The sequence below is a fragment of the Phodopus roborovskii genome, unplaced genomic scaffold (assembly GCF_943737965.1).
Source record: "Phodopus roborovskii unplaced genomic scaffold, PHOROB, whole genome shotgun sequence".
NCBI classification, from domain to species: domain Eukaryota; kingdom Metazoa; phylum Chordata; class Mammalia; order Rodentia; family Cricetidae; genus Phodopus; species Phodopus roborovskii.
In genome coordinates, this window is record NW_026126511.1 from 47,657,853 (window position 1) to 47,676,688 (window position 18,836).

Consider the following 18,836-nt stretch of genomic DNA (forward strand, 5'->3'; position numbering starts at 1 on the left):
CTCCATTCTGCAGCCCTAAGCCCATAGGGCTGCTGTCTTGCTCTCTCTCCCTGGTCTCTGTACTTTGTGAGGTAATATGAAAAGTGTCTATTTGTGAGCCCTTGTTTGCTTTGTTGAAGTAAATTCTTCATACAACTCCCTATAATAAAGAAATTTTGTATCCTTTGAGGCAATAGTTTCTGAAGTGAACTAGAAACAAAATTATTTTTAAATGTTAACACTGTTGTGAATGAAAGAGCAGCCTAGGAAAACTGGTTTTGGTCTGATGTGTTCTTTTCAGAACTTGCCTGTTCTCTCAAAAAGTAGTTGTTTCCCAGATTAGCCCACCTGCCTTCATGGAGCGGTTTCACTCCTGCCTGAGCCATAGTAGACATTTACTCATCACATAGCTGTAGCACTGATGTTTGTTTGCTCAGTAGGATAGGATGTTTTTCAAGGGTTCATTTTAAAGTGGGCTAACAGTTTCATAAGGTGGTAGGCAAAAGTTAATTGTCCTTAGGGCCACACTAAAAGGCTCAACAAGTGTCCCTCTTTGGTCTTCCTGTGTCAAGCCTGTGTAGTTAAAGGTTTATTTTCCTACTGAAAAGATTAGGATTAGACTTTAAAAAAAAAAAAAAAAAAAAAAAAAAAAAGCCCCTCAGAGTGAACCTGGTTATTATTTGTGGCCAGTTGGTAGCCAGAAGTCATGAAACCTTTACAGAAACTAGAGGAACACAGGTCTACTAGGGACACCATAGGCCTGGCCCCTGGAAAGACTGTGGAATAAAGCTGGTGCTGGTAATCACTCGTCCCATCGACTGAGCCTCTTCAGGTCTCCAGAGACTTAACAATTACTGATGACTGTCATCCCATAAAAATCTTCACTTGGGAGAAAAGATCATAGTGCATCTGAGTCACCCATTCACCAGAGTGCGAATGCTGCCAGATACATCAGAACAGCCTTTTAAAGGAGTTTTATTCCTTTTTAATCAGCTCTGCCCAGAAGCAGCTTTACATTCAGTGCTCCTTGGCTGTTTTCACAAGATGCAATTTAAAAGGGTGGTTACCCATCAAGAAACCAATGAGTCATACCTTCTCCTTGTGGAATTTTAAATTCATTTCCGTTCCTTCCTCTTTCCCCCTCATCAATGGCTTTAAATCCTCCAACTGTGTCCTTGCATGTCTTGGGAAACTAGAATGCTAGGTAATGCTGGGTATCCCAAAGATAATTCCATGTTCTTGCCTGGGCTGTGAAGGAAACGAAAGCAGCCTCCAGAGGCTTGGAAGCAGCTGTCTATCTCTGCAATCATCTGCAGGTGCTCTACCATGCATTGTATTGATTAGCATTCAGTTTGGTGGTTTCTTTTTGGTTTTTTTTTTACCCCCTTGAAGTGAGTTTATATGCATACCCTTGATTTGTTTTGACAGACCTGTATAACAAAAAACACTGTTAAGATTCAGAACATTGCCAACTCTGGTTGAATCCCAGCAACCAAGAGGCAGGAGCAGAGGGATCTCAAATTTGAGGTGAACCTGAGCTACTTAACAAGATCCTGTGAAAACAGATAAATAATGCAGAGTACTGTGTCACTAGAGTTACTTTATACTCACCAGAAAATCCTCACCTTCGCCTCCCAGAATTGGCAGTTCTTCTGGTAGGTTTTAGTTTTCTTCACTTGCCATAGATGAAATGTGCCCACTATAGGACTTCATATAAATGGAACTGTCCATCACATATAGTCTCCTGTGAACATTGCTTGAGGTTCCCCAGGGTTGTTAGGTGTGTCTTTAGTCACTCACTTTCATTGCCAAGCAGTATTCTTTCTGTTGGGTACATGAACCACAGTGTGTTGATCCTTCTATCAGTGAGCATGGGACTGCTTGTAGTTTGTCATTTTATGGTTAAATGTATGTATTGCTCTTGGGTAGTAACAGGAATTGCTAGGTTTGTTGTTAGTGTTTTATGAGAAGCTCCCAGCCAGAAACGGTTGTGCTGTTTATACTCCCACCACTAATGGGCAAGTACTTGGTGGTTCTGCATCCGCACCAGTACATGTTATTGTCAGTCCTTTTAATTTTAGCCATTCTGGTGGGTGTGTAATGGCATCTATTGTGGTTTTAATTTGCATTTTCCTGATGACTCATGTCATTGAGCACTTGAGTGTACCTTTGTGCTGTCTGATTATATTTCCTTTGTGAAGTATTTAATCTTTATTTGGGGGGGGGCTTGTTACATGTCCTTGGTTAGAGAACCCCATCTATGACTTGACTATTCTATTGATGATTTTTTTAGGGCAGAATTAATATAACTAATTTTTTTCTTTCTTTGCTTTCTGTATTATCACCACATGTTCCCAGGACACAAAGTTCATCTCCTATGTTATCTTCTAGCTAAAATTTCAGTTTTCTTATTTAGCTCTCCAATTCCCCCTTGAATTAATTTTTATGTGTACTATGAGGTGGGAGTCAAAGTCCCCCCCCCCCCAGTATGGAGAGTGAATTGTTTCGAGATGATTTTTTTTAAAAACTCCCCTTTCCCATTTAGATTTTATTAACCCTTTGTTAAAATTCAAAGGAGTATACACATGGACCACACAGGGCAATGCTACTGGCGATTTTGGTTTGTAGACCTCTGTTTTGGTCATTGTAGCTTTATAGTGTGTCCTGAAGACAAATAATATACGTCTTCCAACTTTGTGATTGGTTTGCAAGATTTTTGTAGATAGTTTGAGCTGCATGTTCTTGTAAAATTTAGAATTAGCTGGCACTAGCCAGTTTTCTTACAAAGTGTGATAAAGTTAGGGTATTTTCAAATGATAGGATACAGGTTCTAGGGAGAGAGTTGACAATGTAGTCAGTCATGAAATGGCCTGTCTCCTCATTTATTTAGGTCCTTTACTTTCCATTAGCAATCTTTAGTAAAGACATTTATTGCTTTTGCTTTTTTATGCTTTTTATTTATGTTTATATCGTGTGTGTGTGTGTGTGTGTGTGTGTGTGTGTGTGTGTGTGTATGTGTATGCAGCTGCCCACAGAAGTCAGAAGAGTATGTCAGCTCTCCTGGAACTGGAGGAAGGGGTGCTGGGAACTGAACTCAGGCACTCTGCAAGAGCAGTATGTGCTTTTAACTACTGAGCCATATTTCCAGCCCCGAGATTGTTCTTTTTCTAGTGACTTGTAAGACGTAGAAGGTTATCCATCATTTTTTTTCTAATATAAATATGCAAAATGGTTTCTCCTTTTCTTTCTTTCCTTTTTTTTTTTTTTTTTTTTTTTTTTTTGAGATAGAATCTCACTATGTAGACCAGAGATTCACCTGCCCAGCTGCTAGGCATTTCTTTATGTAAATACCATTTGTTTTCCTATTTCATATTTTAAATTATTATTGTATTATATTTTAATTCTGTATAAATTTTTACATAATAACGTTTCTATTTCCTCAATTCCAGGGATTATATGGATATTGTTCAATTTTTATGTATTAGAACAGTGAGGCTTTATTTGATATCTTACTGACTTCTGATTTTATTTCATTTTGTTCTAAATGCCCATTCAGTTCAATTTCAGATTTGTTTTTTATTGTCTTTTTTCAATATGTGGAGACTTGTTTTATGGACCAGGGTGTATGCTCCCTCTTGGTGAATCATAACATGTATGTTGGGAAGGAAGTAAATCCTGTGGTGTTTGTACAAATCAGGCCAGTGTGTTAGCATTGCTCTGACGGTATATTAGTGAGCTATGCAACGCCGCAACACCCAACATACCAGCTTAGAGAGGGAAGGTCTGTTGTCCTTACCCTTGGTTTTAGAGGTTCCAGGTATAGTTTCAGCATGTGATAGGAAGAACGTGGCAGAGCAAACCTGCCACCTCCTGGTGGGGAAAGCTAGTTCACACAGCCCTTCAAGGGCAGCCCTCAGTGACCACACAACCTCCACTAGACTCTTATTCCAAGTTTATTCTGTTATATCTTTCCATTCACTTACTTCCCACCCTTATGTGCCTTTATAGAGCAACTGGGTTTCCTCCAGACAGAATCCTAGAGTACTTGAGTCCTGTGGGGGAAAGGAGTGGGCAGAGTTGCTCATTTTGATAATGTGTGCCACTTAATTGCAGTGTTTGGTGGTAGTAACATTTGGTGTAATTAGTTTATATTGGTTGGATTTATGTCTACTGATTTAGTCACCCCGACACTTTAGTTTTCACTAACAGAGAATGATGATTTCATTGAATTCCATTCTTCTATAATTCGGTATAGTTGGTCTTCTCTGCATCTCTTGATAGAGAGCATCTTAAGAGGAAATAGTAAGGACCCATCTGTCCGAAGGGGAGAGGTACTTGGTGAGTGTGAAGTGGGGAAAGTGGAATACTTTCATTAAGTTTCCATACTAGGTTGATCTTAGACTCCTGGCCAGCTCCTGCCTCAGCTGCCCCGGTAGCTGCAAGTAAGGAGCACCTTCCTTGGTGTCTGGTAGACTTCTCCCCTCACTTTGCATTGCCATCTGCTTTAAGCACATTTATTCTTTACTTTAGTTTCCCTAGTGTCATAAAAATGAAACAGTGGGACTAACATGTCCCCCTGCTGATCGTCTCTGACACTTGTGATCTGAAGACTTACTGGAGTGGTGTTGGTATCACTTTTTCACTTAGCCATCACCTTCTGTCGGGCGCAGCTCTTTGGGGATACTCATGTGCATTTAACCCTTAAGTTCCAGTGTGCATATGATATTACAAGCATGCCGTTCCTGTGAATTTTTTCTGTAGGTCCCTCAGCCACCTGATCATGACTATAAAACATTAAGCTGTGTAGAGTCCAAAGCAAGAATGTCAAGGGATGCTCCAATGTGTCATCAGCCTTGTTGACTAGTGTGATAGGGTACTTGATTTTCTCTACTCTTCAGTGTCACCAGCTCAGCTTTTCCTGGTAGTACTTGTTTAAAAATCAAAGTTCTCTTTGACTTTTTCAATTATATTGGGCAGAGACTGTTGGCTTTTAGATTCTATTAACATAACCAGTCTCTAGAAAGAAATTGAAGTATGATCTCAAAAAGGAGTGGATGAATCCTCTAAGCCCACTGGCTTACGCCTAGAACTTCACTAATTGTGATGCGTAGCAGATTTTATTGAGGGGGTTTTCGGGTATGGTAATAGTTTATAAAAGGACCATTGTTCTGTGATTGTGGTTCGGAGGCATTCAGTGTCAGCAGTCCGAGCAAGTCTTCATCAGTCCAAAGAACAACTCATTTGGGGCCTACCGATGATAGAGAGAGTTTACAGACTGTGACTACTGGAAGCTAGTGTTTCATCTCTGTGTCCTCACCTACTTTTCAGTTTAGCTTGACTGTGAAGCAGCTCTGGGATAAAAACTAGTGGATTCTTAGTTTGTATGGAATCTCTGAGTTTTTTGCAAGAGGGAAGATCATCTAGAGACTGGGGAAGGGAGTTGTAGTTGTCCCAGCTACACCAGATTTCACTTCCTCATTCCTGTCACTTATTCATTCTTCATGTTCATTGCTTTGCTTTGATTGGAGGAGTTAGTGCAGAACTCCTAAGCTACTGGTCACTATATAATGGGAGCTGCTCCTGCTGGGAGCTCCCTGTCTAAAAGGAGAAGCAGACATGCCCATAAATAACAGACTAACTTTGTAGTGTGGATGAACACAGAGCTCTTAACCAAGGGTTCTGAGATGTCACAGGAGGAGAAATATCTTTAGGCCAAGTTGAGGACTGGTGGCATGGGTTTTGTTTGCTTTTATTTCCTAATGTGAGGATTTCCTTGCCCTCTGCCTTGCTGCCTGTCCACTGTGAACAGTTCTGGCACCGTACATTATTGACTTGTGTTTCTTAGAGTGTGTGAGCTTCTTACATAGCTGTGCCTTGCAGGAAACTCTTAGGGTTCAATACAGCCCTGCAGCCTTCCTAAGACAACTTATGGCTGTATTAGGAAATAGTAGACCTGATGGGAAAACTGAGTCCAAGTCTTGGCTCTGTCTCTTTCTTAGAAGCTAAACAGTTCCTCTCTGCCCCAGCACCTAGTAAGTCTGAACTACCGAGAAGGTAAGGTGTTGACTGCAGTATTGAAAGAGAGGCTCACTTGGCTGGCTAAATGGTAGGGGGATTATGCAGCAGACCCTAAAATGCTCAGACTAAGTAGCATCTTGTCTACACATACTAGAATATGAGAAAGAATAGTTCCATATACATCCTTACCTCTCTTAAATGAGGTAGCAGGTTCATTAAGGTAGCAGATTACACACGGCAACAATAAAGTCACTGCAGCTCACCAAAGATACAACACTGTTATTTTTTTTTTATTGTTCATGTCTGATTAGAATTTCCACTTCATTGCTTTTCAGATGGAAATACAACTCTGAAAGGAAATCTAAAATACTAGCCCTTTTGTTTGATTTTTTTGACACAGGGTTTCCCTTGTAGCCCAGGCTGACCTGGAACTCACTCTGTATACCAGGCTGGCCTCAAATTCAAAGATCCATCTCTACCTCTGCCTCTGTGTGCCACCACTCGCTTTTTAAAGTGTGAGTTATTTTCTGTTTCTCCAGAGGAGACACATTTTTGAGATAGAGTTAAATTTGTTTTGTTTTGTTGTTGTTTTTGATTTTTTCGAGACAGGGTTTCCCTGTGTGGCTTTAGAGGCTGTCCTAGAACTAGCCCTTATAGACCAGGCTGGTCTCGAACTCACAGAGATCCATCTGCCTCTGCCTCCCAGGTGCTGGGATTAAAGGTGTATACCACCACTGCCCAGCTTTGAAATTAAGTTTTTGAGAATAAGATTTGCCTTTGTGTCTTTGTGTCTTTGTGTTTTAATTCCTGAGGTGGCAATATGCTTGTGACAGCCTCCTCTGTGTCCTCCATATGCCGTGGATGCTCTGTAACAGACGGATGAGTTCATAGGTTGCCCCTCCCTCTGGGCAGGTCCCTGCTGCTCTAATTCTCTTAATTTCCCAGTGATGGAGCTGTCACCATGCCCAGGTCCTCTCCCCGGAGGCCATTGCTTTTGAGAAATACCAATTAATAGGAAAGTTTGTGGTACATGTTAGAATCTGGATTTCAGTGTGTCCTCAGTTACTTTTTTTACCTTCTGTCCTTCATCCGTCCATATAGTCTGCTTTCTTCACAGTGGTTCCTTTCTTTCCTTTTTTATTCTTTTAATTTTAGACAATTTCTTGAAGCCCATAATTGCCATTGGAAGCAGATGAGTTGTGTTTATGGTGTGCCATTGTGTCCTCCATGCCTTGGTGCCCACTATTTGGCAGGCACAGGACTTTGTGAGAAGTTTGAGAGAGGATGGAGGAGCTCCTGCCCGTCTTAAACAGCATTTGCTAAACTACAAACCCTCTTTTCTTATAATTCATTTCTTAGATTTTCTCCTTCCTCCATGTGTTGGATGAGACTGTGCAGCCAGTCCTGCAGCACAGTGATGCTTCATGCCCTGAGTAATTCTTATTACACACACACACACACACACACACACACACACACACACACACACACACACACAAGACAGTTCACCTGAATGATCCCTGCAGCCCGTGCTGCTCCCCTCCCCCTTTTGTTGCTTGTATTTAAAATGGCTCTATGATGCAGTGAGAAATAAGTAATGCAGATGGTTTTTGCTTATGTGAAATCGGTTGCTAGGAATTGAGAAATAGCTTTTCACAGTTGAAATCACTGTTTCAAGATGATTATGGCTGCAGCTAACTGTGTGTGGATAATAAAGATAACGGTAATGACATGAGGATGTGCCGGTGCAATTGTGTCAGCTCTGTGAAGTGTGGGTACCATTGTTACCATTATTTTGTAGATGAAGATGCCAAGGCCAGAGAAGATTAATGGGATTACTGCTTGCCTGTTGAGGAAGTAGCCGAGCTGGAATTTGAACTTATAGTGTCTGGCTCCAGGGCCCACAAACTTAGCTACTATTTCATCCTGGAAAGGCTAAGAGAAGGTGGGCTGGGAAGAAAAGACCCAGACTGTGGCAGGTGTAGTCATTCTAGTTCTGCTCTGCAGGTATTCTGAGAGAAGCCTCACGAAGTGTGTTGGAATTACGATTGAGACCAGACCTGATTATTGCATGAAGCGGCACCTAAGCGACATGTTGACTTATGGATGCACAAGGCTGGAGATCGGGGTGCAGAGTGTCTATGAAGATGTGGCCAGAGACACCAACAGGTGAGATGGTGGCAGGTGGCCAGCCCAGCCTCCTCTGTCCCACTGGCTCTTGTCTATCTCTGTACTCAGGGTTTCTTCCTTGAGCCCAGTCTCAGAGAAAAGTTTAAGATGTCGGCTTTTGAAACCCCTCTTCCATCCATGTTCTTCAGACCATCTGCCTTCATGTTCGGTGTAGGCATGTGACACTCTCTTCCATCTAGAAGTGTATCAGAAACCGTGTGAATAACTGCCCCCTGTTGGAAGAGCTGAGAAACCAGGGTTTCACTGGCAGCAACCACTGCTGACCAGGGTTGTAAAGGGGAGCTAAGGAAACACTGGGCCATACTTAGAAGCCTAGAAGTGTGGTAGGCCTAGTACTTTGTCCCTTAAATGACAGAGATCTGTTAATATTTTTAAGCACAGGGAAAAATGTAATGAAACTACAAAAGGGGGAGCTGAGCAAAGCAAACCCGAGTAGAGCAAGTCTCACACAGGAAGGCTGCTAGGAGAGTGTAGTATTGCAAGTTGTGCTAGGCAGTCCCTGTGGAGACATCTGTGTAAGGCTCAGAGGAGACCCAGAGCTGCTTGCTTCCACCGGAGAAAAGTGTGAGGTTGGGAGCACATGGCAGGCAGAGGGCTGGATTATGAGGGTCCAGGAAGTCAGCCCCCAGAGCCTGAGCTTTAATCAGGAGGCAGGCTGGGAGTTAAGATAGGAACATGCATGCATTTAAGTAAGAGCCCTTTTGTTCCACTATGGATGATGATTTAAAGGGGGGCTGAAGGGAGACAGACCGGGCCCTCGGCTGTTGGAGTCCCGGAAAGCAGTGAGTGTTGTTTGGTGTCTGCTGGGAGGAAAGGAAGTCCAGGAGCCTTGGAGGGGAGAGGTTTCACTTTGGACTAAAAGTATGCATTAGAGCAGGGATAACCAGTAGAATGTTTCATTGGCTCAACACTTTCCATAACCGCACTGTCCCATGTGACACACTACCGCTGAGGAAATGAATATTTCCTTGTAATTTGATTTTTAAAGCCACATACACATAGCCATGACCATATTGTATAGTAACTTTGAAGTGGAATAATTGACTACAGAATTTCAGAAGAAAGTCCAAGCCTCATCCCTCAACTTTGCACATCACTAGTGAAAACTAATTAGAAATGAGAGTGGAGCCATGTGCATAAGTGAGGTGTCTGAAGGGAGCCCATGGCTTCTGAGATCGTTCTCTGCTGAGTGGGAGTATCTTGGTGATAGAAGGGATTGTCCCAAGGTTTCAATTGTTAGTGACCCCAGGTGTCATCAAGGTCTACTTCCTGCTTGGATGTGGCAGGAGAGAGAATGCCAGAGGATTGGTCTGACTTTGTGACAGCAGACCCTTCTCAGATGGACCCTTAGTAACCCTGAATGAAATGCTACAAGTCAAAGCATGTGTCTGTCCCCAAACCAGGAATGGAGCCAAGGACGATCTTGGATCCTCCTGCCTCCACCTCCCAAGTGCTAGGACTCTGAGTGGGTGTCAGCCATGCCTGGCTTCTGTGTGGACCTTGTTGAACACCGATTCTACAGTAATAAGCTGATTGCACAGATTGTGCTGAGCCATGTTGTCTGGGTACACGGAGCAAAAGAAATTTCTGAGCAGTGTCTTGGAAACAGTGGTTTTCTTCCAGGCCTCCCTAGAGCCGTGTAAAAGTGACTCCTGGGGTCTGTTCCCAGCCAGGTGACTCGGTCTCACGGCTTGTTTTCCCTCTCCTCCTCCTTAACCCCCCCCACCTCACCCCTACCTCCATTAACTTAATTGTCCATTTTCTTCCCAGAGGCCACACTGTGAAGGCAACATGTGAATCATTCCAGCTGGCCAAAGATTGTGGTTTCAAAGTGGTGGCTCATATGATGCCTGACCTGCCAAACGTGGGACTAGAAAGAGACATTGAGCAGTTTATAGTAAGTGTGGCCTTGAGACCATGGGCCCAAATTGCCTCTGTACTCTCCCTGCCCTGCCCCTCTCTGCTCTTGCTTGTTTGCTTTTGTGTTTCCCGTTCTTGTTCTTAAAGCTATAAAACCTGTTCCAAAATATTAGAAACACAAGAAAGAATGGTCACCCACCTCCCCATCATCAGACGAACTGTATTTTAATATATGCTTTCCAGGCTTTAAAGTGCCTAGGCTTTTAAAAAAAAAAAAAAAAATGCCTAGGCTTGGGGCTGGAGACATGGCTCAATGCTTTTCCAGAAGGCCTGGGTTTTAGTCCCAGCACCCACATGGTGGCTCATATCTATCTGTAACTCCAGTTCCAGGGATCCAACACCTTCTTCTGGCCACTAGGCACACATGTGATACTTTTACACATTTAAAAAAATAAAAATAATAGTTGTTTTAGGCTTTGGGGACTGAGGTTGTTTATGCACATGTGGCACAGGGACCCTCACATTTACATATAAAGTAGCTTTTTCTTAATGTAGTATTTTTATGTCGTAAGAGGTGACATTTCCAGGTGGTGGCAGGTAGCATAGAGGAGGTACAGGACCCATCAGTCAGGATGCTGGCTTTTTTGTCCTCATTCTTTGTGGCCAGAATCCTATCGTCTCATGTCCCCAGAGGATAAAAAGAAAACCTTCTCAGACAGCACAGGGAGTAGAGACAAGTCCCTCTGTGTGTCTCTGGGGATCCAGTGTCCATTTTTATTCCATGCTCTACTATGCCTGTCTCCTGGGCCTTTTCATATATCAGCTTTATGGGACTGTGGTGTGATGAGCTGGCCTCCATCACTCTCTTATCTTGGAGTTTTCTCCCCTTTCACAGTTGTGTGCCAGGCTTCATCTGTTTCCTGTTTTCAAATCATGGTGCCATTCTGTGCTCACCTCTCGTCTCCTTTCTTGTCCTTTGTTCTTCTAAGTTCATATTTTTTTGAAAATGTTTCATCCTTCCCTATGATTTTAGAGGAGAAAGAGAGAAACTCATGTTTTAACTCTCCATGTTTAATTATGGGTCTAGCTTCGTCCTTACAAAAGGAACATAGCAGCCCATGTGTCTCCTGGAATGAGAACTTTTCAGACATTGTGCTCAGTGTAGATCAGGTTAGGCAGAGAATTTATTAAAGACCTGATGAATCTGTAAAATATAATTGTTACAAAGGAAATCGCACAGTTAGGAAAGAATGTCTCCAAGACCACCACATGGTACAAGAATAGCATTCCAGAAGGTGACAGTCAGTGAAGTCTAAAACCTATAGTTACATTTGCTTGAAAAGCAAGCTAAGCCAGAGAGTTTAAAGCACAATTTAGAATTTCTAGAGCTAGAGGACTGCTGGCTGGATAGATCCTGAGAGGGGTGCAGGGGTGGGAAGGGGGACACTATGAATCCACCTCTGTGCAGAACAGTGATGTACAGTCAAGATTAGAGTCAGTGCCATTCCGAGTCCTGGAAAGAACAAAGCCTGGTGTCTCCCTGCTGTCTCCCAGATAAAGGAGCAGCTGGTGGGACTGTAAGATAGAAGAGGTTGATGCCGGAAGTAGAGGAGCCAGGTGAATTGTTCAGTGTCCAGATAACAAATCAACTGTACAGCCCAGGTCAGACATGGTGCCAGTGGGCTGAGGACAAAAGTGTGACATCCAGGGATCAGCCGACTTTCTCTGTAAAGGGCTCTATTGTAAACATTGTAGAAATTTGTTTGTTCTCTCTTTGTTTACATTGTAGATTTTGATAGGACTTACTTAAATGTTTTTTCCCACAATTTTTCAAAAATTGAAACAGTCATATCTATTATTAAAGATATTATAGTCTGGAAGGAAGTAGGGTAGCCTTTCCAAAGAGTAACACTTATTGTGAGGTTGACGGCAGCCATAGACTGCGTAGGGCCGCATAGGCTGGGGTTAGTGAACAGTGACATCTTGTCACCCCATGTTCACTTCTTGACAGAGAGGACAGGCAGCTCCAGGCCTGGAGCAGGTGGAGGGAAGCTGGCATGAGTGTGAGCCTTCCCTGTGGGGACGGAACTAATGGAGGGGTAATTTCTGGTTCTCTGTCCATAGGAGTTTTTTGAGAACCCTGCTTTTCGTCCTGATGGTTTGAAGCTGTACCCTACCCTGGTGATCCGTGGAACTGGGCTGTATGAGCTGTGGAAATCAGGAAGATACAGGAGCTATTCTCCCAGTGACCTGGTCGAGCTGGTGGCTCGGATCCTAGCCCTCGTGCCCCCGTGGACTCGTGTGTACCGAGTGCAGAGGTGTGTGTTACCTTTCAGTTCCCCATAACAGATGTTCTCTAAAGGAGCAGTCTGCTTTGATTATCAAGAATTTCGAATTCTTTTTTAAATTAGAATTAGAATATCGGGAATGCTGTGTGTATGAAATAGAAACTAAGGACAGGGTGCCCAGGCCTCATTGCCAATATCATATATTTATTCATTATCCATTTATCTATGAGCCAGAAAAGTAAGAACAACTTGAAGGGGTCCCATGGGAAAAATCTAGGACAATTTGAACATCAAAATGAGTATTTTGAGGGGCTGGGGAAAGGGGTCGGTCAGTAAAGTACTTGTTATGCATGCATGAGGACCTGACTGATCCCCAGAACCCAGGTAAAGGGAGCCCAGTGTGGTCACACATGCTTGTAACCCCAGCAACTGGGGAGAGAGACAGGCCAGCCAGCCTCCCTTACTTGGTGAATTCACCTGAGGAACCGCACCAGAGGTTGGTCTCCGGCCTCCTTGTGCATGTACACATGCATACACAAGCATGCACAGACATCATTGACATGTAGACCGTGTGTGTGTTAATAAATTATAACTAAATGGATGAAGCAGCAGTCCTTTGGTCCAACTGCTAATCTTCCTAGGTCAGTAATTTGTATGCCTCAGAAGTACAATATCAGCAGTCTTCATTACATGTAGATTCAGTATGTGCAAATTTACCTACTAGAAAATGTGTGACTCAGACTCTATCCTTGTAACACATTTTCCATAAATCATTCTCAGAACAGTGAAAATTTGAGTTGCTCATGTACACACTTTTAGCTGAGGGCAGAACAGTGTCTCTCTGCCTCTTTCCAGCCCGCACACTTTAAACGAGTTGTTCTTTTTGCACTCTGCTTAATGCTACATTTCTCAGATTTTTGTGAGCTAGTTAGGAATTGGCTCTTTAAAATGACCTCCAAACACAGTGCTCAAGTGCTGTTTATTGCTCCTAAGTGCTTGAAGGATATGAAGTGACTTAATAGTGGGAATAGCCTGTTCTGGGGAACCTTTATTGAGAAGGCCCAAGAGAGAACTGTTGGCCATGAGCTTAGTGTGAATCCATCAAATATATATATATATATAAATAAGGAGTCTTTAAACAGAACCGCCGAGGACAGGCACTTACTTATTGACAGTTGACAAAGCATCGGGCAGGGGAGGCTCATGGGTGCCTAGCCCTGTGTGCTCCATGGGAGCAGTGGGTCTGCTTCACTTCAGGGTTGCTGGAAACCTGAAAGAATGTAGTTACCCGCTGACTGCTCACAAACAAAGAGCTAGAACTGACTGCAGGAAGTTGAAGTTTCTCCCCACAGTATACTTAACCTACAAAATAGAAAAGAGCTGCATGGCACGGGAGAACCCTGGCCACTAACTGGAGTGAACATTATCCAAAACCCATGACGTGAGTTGTGTGCCACCTGCTAGGACCGATTGACACCACAGCACCCTCAGCCCAGCGTCTGTAACTGAGGTTAATCGTGAGCCAACATTATATAACCCCAAGTAGACATACATTCTAGAACATAGCTAGAGCTTCATCTTCCCAAGTATCAGGGTAGGGAGTTAGTTCTGTTGATGGAGACTGAAGAAACGTGAGGGCTAAGTACAAGATGGGGACTTGGTAAGACACTGGTGCAACTCTGTTGGGGTCAAAGAGCAATAGCAGAGTGTCTGTTCTCATATGCTCATATGAAATGTGATAGAATCTGCTCATATGAAATGTCTGAGTGTCCTGAGTCTTACCATCTTACTCACTTCTTACTCCCTGGTGGATCAGGAACCATAGTTATTTGAACTTCTTTGACTTAGAGATTGTTTCCCAAAATGTGAGACACTACAAGAGCAGTAGCAGAGGCAAAGGCAAGAGGCCAATTCCACCCCACCCAGCCCCGAGAACCAGGATCTTCAAATGAAAGGAGCTAAGGCTGGTGAAACTTCCTGTTTCCTTCCTCTTGAGTCAGAGGCAGCAGAGACACATGTGTGACATGAAAAGCTTCATTTCAGGGACCTTAGCAAATAGTCATGGGCCATTATCCTACCTGCACCAACTGAGACAATAAGGATTTGGGGGAATGACAGTAGCCCCCACCTTTTAAGTGTCTAAGGGAGAGGGACCATGGAGTATGCAGCCTTCAGGCCTTGAGGATGCCCTCTGCTTCCCAAACACAAGGGATGGTGAAGTCTCCTGACGGGGTGGAGTCATGATGCCCTTGGCTCCAAGGACAGCTGTTTGAAGAGAACAAGGGTCCACAAAGTACACACTTGGGGAGGCACCATTCTTTTTAAATTATTTCTTATTTTGATGGTTTTTAAAATGTAACTATGATACTTAATTGCACAAGTTTACATCCATAAAGGTTTTGGTTTATGTAGCTTAGTATGGACTAATTAATTAGTCCAGTAAAACATTGGTTTTGGTAACCATGGGGAGAATTTCTTCAAGATATTTTATGTTTTTTTTGTTAGATAGTGCTGAAATGTTAGTGTGACTATCTGCATGGAAATTTGTATTTTTTATATTTTGCTATTTGCTTTTATCTTTTTGTGTGTGGTGTCAACACAGTTATGTCCCTGTGAGCATATGGAGGCTAGAGGACAGCTTTCAGGAGTGTGTGTGTGTGTGGGGTGTGTGTGTGTGTGTGTGTGTGTGTGTGTGTGTGTGTGTGTGTGTGTGTGTGTGTGTGTTGTCTATACACATAAGTCCCGTTGAGCATATGGAGGCTAGAGGACAGCTTTCAGGAGTCTCTGTGTGTGTGTGTCTATGTGTGTGTGTGTGGTGTCTACAGACATATGTCCCGTTGAGCATAGGGAGGCTGGAGGACAGCTCTCAGGAGTCTCTATGTGTGTGTGTGTGTGGTGTCTACAGAGTTATGTCCCGTTGAGCATATGGAGGCTAGAGGACAGCTTTCAGGAGTCAGTGTGTGTGTGTGTGGGGGTGTCAGTTATGCCCGCGGCTGGGGCTGGGCAGCTTTCAGGAGTCTGTGTGTGTGTGTGTGCGTGTGTTGTCTATACACATATGTCCCGTTGAGCATATGGAGGCTAGAGGACAGCTTTCAGGAGTCTCTGTGTGTGTGTCTATGTGTGTGTGTGTGTGGTGTCTACAGACATATGTCCCGTTGAGCATATGGAGGCTGGAGGACAGCTTTCAGGAGTCTGTGTGTGTGTGTGGGGGGGTGTCTACAGTTATGTCCCACTGAGCATAGGGAGGCTGGAGGACAGCTTTCAGGAGTCAGTTCTCTTTCTACTAAGGGTTCTAGGAATCAAACTCAAGTCATCAGGCACTTCTACCCACTGAGCCCTCTCAACATTGTGCTATTTGGATTGTGCCCATCTATATTTCCAGATCTTCTATGTACATCCATGTCCTCAACCAACCCCAGTTAAAAACTTCCCAGGAAGGAAGAAGCTACACTGAGCACACAAACACTTTTCTCCTGCTGTTGTTAGAACAACAGTGCAGCAGTGACTCCCCAGCATTTACCTTACACCAGGTGTGATGGGTCCATCTAGAGATGGTTTAAAGCATAGGTATATGGCGTCATCTTCACAGAAACAAGCATTTTGTGGTATCTGCGGGTGATCTGCAGGCTGGAACCAGCCCCTCACAGATACTGAGAGATGCTGTACTGCATTTAATAATTATTCAGATGTAATATAGATTATAAGTTCCCATTTGTCCTTAATAATCATTGGAAATTTAGCGTCCACTTGTGTAATGCTGAGGTAGTGTGTAAGGTTGCATATGTTGGTCAATGTTTACATGGTTTGGTTTTTGCTTCATACATTGCGTTGCAACCATGCAGTGTTTTGCTTTGGCTCCATCCAAGTATGATATGTTAATGTTCAAAATGTATAATGCCTCCATAGGTAGCCACATAGGACTCTTTCCACATGAACATGATAATGTCTCAGAACTTGCTTACAATTCCTTCAGCACATGTGTTAACAATGAGCTTACATTGTTTACAAAAATGTCCTTATTTGATGGAAATTCATCTTTACAGAGACTGGTAAATATGACAGTGTTTACATGAAATAAGCCAGCTACAGAGAACCAAACACCACATTATCTCACTAGTGTGTGGACTGTAAACAAACTGATCCCACACAAGTGTGAAGTAGAACCAGGCTGGCTGGCGCTCATTAGGTCATTGATTAAAACAAATACAGTTAAGTGAGAGGGCTGGCTTCTCTGTTGATGCAGTAGCCTGGCTAGAGCTGTAAAGTTGCATATGTCAAAGAAATGAGGCTGAAGCATGGCCCAGCCCTAATACATTTGCTCAGCCAGGGTTCAATCCTAGCCCCACTGCCCCACCACCACAAAGGCAATTATGATACAAAAGAGTTCTGTGTTCTTGTCATAAAGAATTGATACTATGGGGGATGGATGTGCTAAATAATGTGATAAACCTTCTACAACATATTGATATATCAGAACATCACACTGAGACCTGTTTATATATATAAGATATTAAAAGCATGTGCTTGCTTTGACAGCACATATACCAAAATTGGAACGATACAGAGAAGATTAGTATGGCCTCTGTGCACAAGTATGATACGCAAATTCATGAAGCATTCCACATTTTTTAAAAAATGAAAAAAAAAGCTTATATATAGTTAATTAAAAGCTTTCAATTACCAAAAAAAGATCATTATACTTTAATGGCAGCGTAATAGTCTTATGTCTGTTTGTCTTACATAGTAATTGGTCCCACTGTTAGGAAGACATTTAGGTTGTTGGTTGCTTCCAGCAGATTGTCTTGGTTACTTTTCCATTTTTTTTTCTTTTGTTTTTTAAAAGGCATGCCAGTTTAAAGGAAAAAAAAAAAAACTTAAAAGGAAAAGGAGTGTTTTTAGCTCACAGTTCCAGCTACAGTCTGACATGTAGGAGTTTGGGGCAGCTGCAGAAAGTGGTGGTTGTTTGTGCTCATCTCACTTTCTCCTTTTTAATGCAGTAAGGATCTCAGCCTAGGGAATGGTGCCCCCTACAGTAGGCAGGCATTTCAGCCCCAGTTTACCTAATCAAGATAATCTCCCACAGGCATTCTCAGAGGCCTGTTCAAGAGGTTCTAGAGCTCATCAAATTGCCAGTTGACATTAACCATCACTCAAGTCTCTTTTCATCCCTAGCTCCCCCCTCCCTTGAGACAGGATCTCTCTATGTGCTTCTCAAGGGCTGTGATTAAAGGTATGTCCACCATGCCTAGCCCCCCCTTTTATTATTATTCTATCCTCCATTATAGCTAAAATCAATTTTCACTTCTATTATAGAGGTATAATCCATGAAAAGAACTACATATGGTAAGGAATCTGTGTATTTTTTAATCATTATTTTAATGCTTTAAGTCCCTTTTGAAAAAAGAATTATAAACAGGTTGGGGTTTGCTATGTATATGGATACAATTAATAAATGTTTCTAAAGAGATTATGCCAGTTCATGTAAATCAATCCTATTTTATCTCATCCTCTACAACATTGAATTCATAACTTTTACACTGAGGGTATGATTTGTATTTTCCTTTAGTGGGATTAGCTCTTGCCTTGTATATAATTATCCCTTGTGTTCTTTCTTACATGACTTGCTTGTGTCTAATTTATAAGTCATGGGATCCAGATTACCAAAAAAAAAAAAAAAAAAGAGTGGTGATTTTTATGGAAATAACCCCCAAAAGGAATTGGTAAATGTTAACTCACTTTGAATCCTCTTACCTGGACAAATAGAAAACTAGGAAACTGACAGTTCCTGCCAGAATGGGACACTTGAGTATCAGAACATCTGACAGCAACAATCCTGGTGTGAAAAAACATCCAGTGTGTTTAAAACCCTGAAGTTTCATTTCAAGAAGAGTTAAAATTTATACTCAGACTGAGGTAGAATTTGTTATGTCTGAACCTCAAGAAAGAAACTTGTGTCAACAGCTGGATGATAAAACTTTAAATGAAAATGTAAATGAGCAGCATAAACCTTATTGCAGAGATGCAGAGGAGGGGCTGGAGAGATGGGTTCAGCCGTTAAGCATAAGTACTGCTATTGCAGAGGACCAGAGAGAGCCAGCATCTACATTAGGCATCTCACAGCAGCCTGTAACTCCAGTTCCAGGGAATCTGACCCCTCCATGGGCCCCTGCACTTATGTGCACACAACAACACACAGAAAAACATACATACACATAATTAAGTATGAAGGTACAGGGGGAATGCTAGGTGTCCAGCGGTGTTAAGTGGCTGAGCCAAGTCGTATTTCACTCAACCAGTTTGTTCTAGCTTCAGTCTCAATGTTTCAGGCCAGTTCTGTGGGTCAGAAAACTGTTGCTGATGCAGGCATGTCTCCAGCTCCTCACTCTAATGTGGAGGCTGGCAGTCAGGCTTGTAGAAGGAAACCCCTGATGACCAAGAAAAGCCTTCTCCTGGGGAACCTGTACCTCCCTTGCTTTGTTTGGTAGTGTAATCAGTGGGAGT

The 18,836-nt window shown here is 42.7% G+C and overlaps 1 protein-coding gene and 1 non-coding gene across 2 annotated transcripts in view; both read left to right on the forward strand.

Annotated features, from left to right (window-relative positions):
• Elp3 (elongator acetyltransferase complex subunit 3) overlaps positions 1–18,836 on the forward strand; it is a 64,100-nt gene that overhangs the window by 18,830 nt on the left and 26,434 nt on the right. Inside the window, exons 8-10 of the mRNA XM_051195512.1 lie at positions 8,005–8,166; positions 9,958–10,084; positions 12,172–12,365. Coding sequence (XP_051051469.1) covers positions 8,005–8,166; positions 9,958–10,084; positions 12,172–12,365 — 483 coding nt within the window. The remainder of the gene's footprint in view (positions 1–8,004; positions 8,167–9,957; positions 10,085–12,171; positions 12,366–18,836) is intronic.
• On the forward strand, positions 16,856–16,964 carry LOC127230532 (U6 spliceosomal RNA). The gene has a single exon (XR_007835181.1). It is a non-coding gene; the product is annotated as a U6 spliceosomal RNA (small nuclear RNA).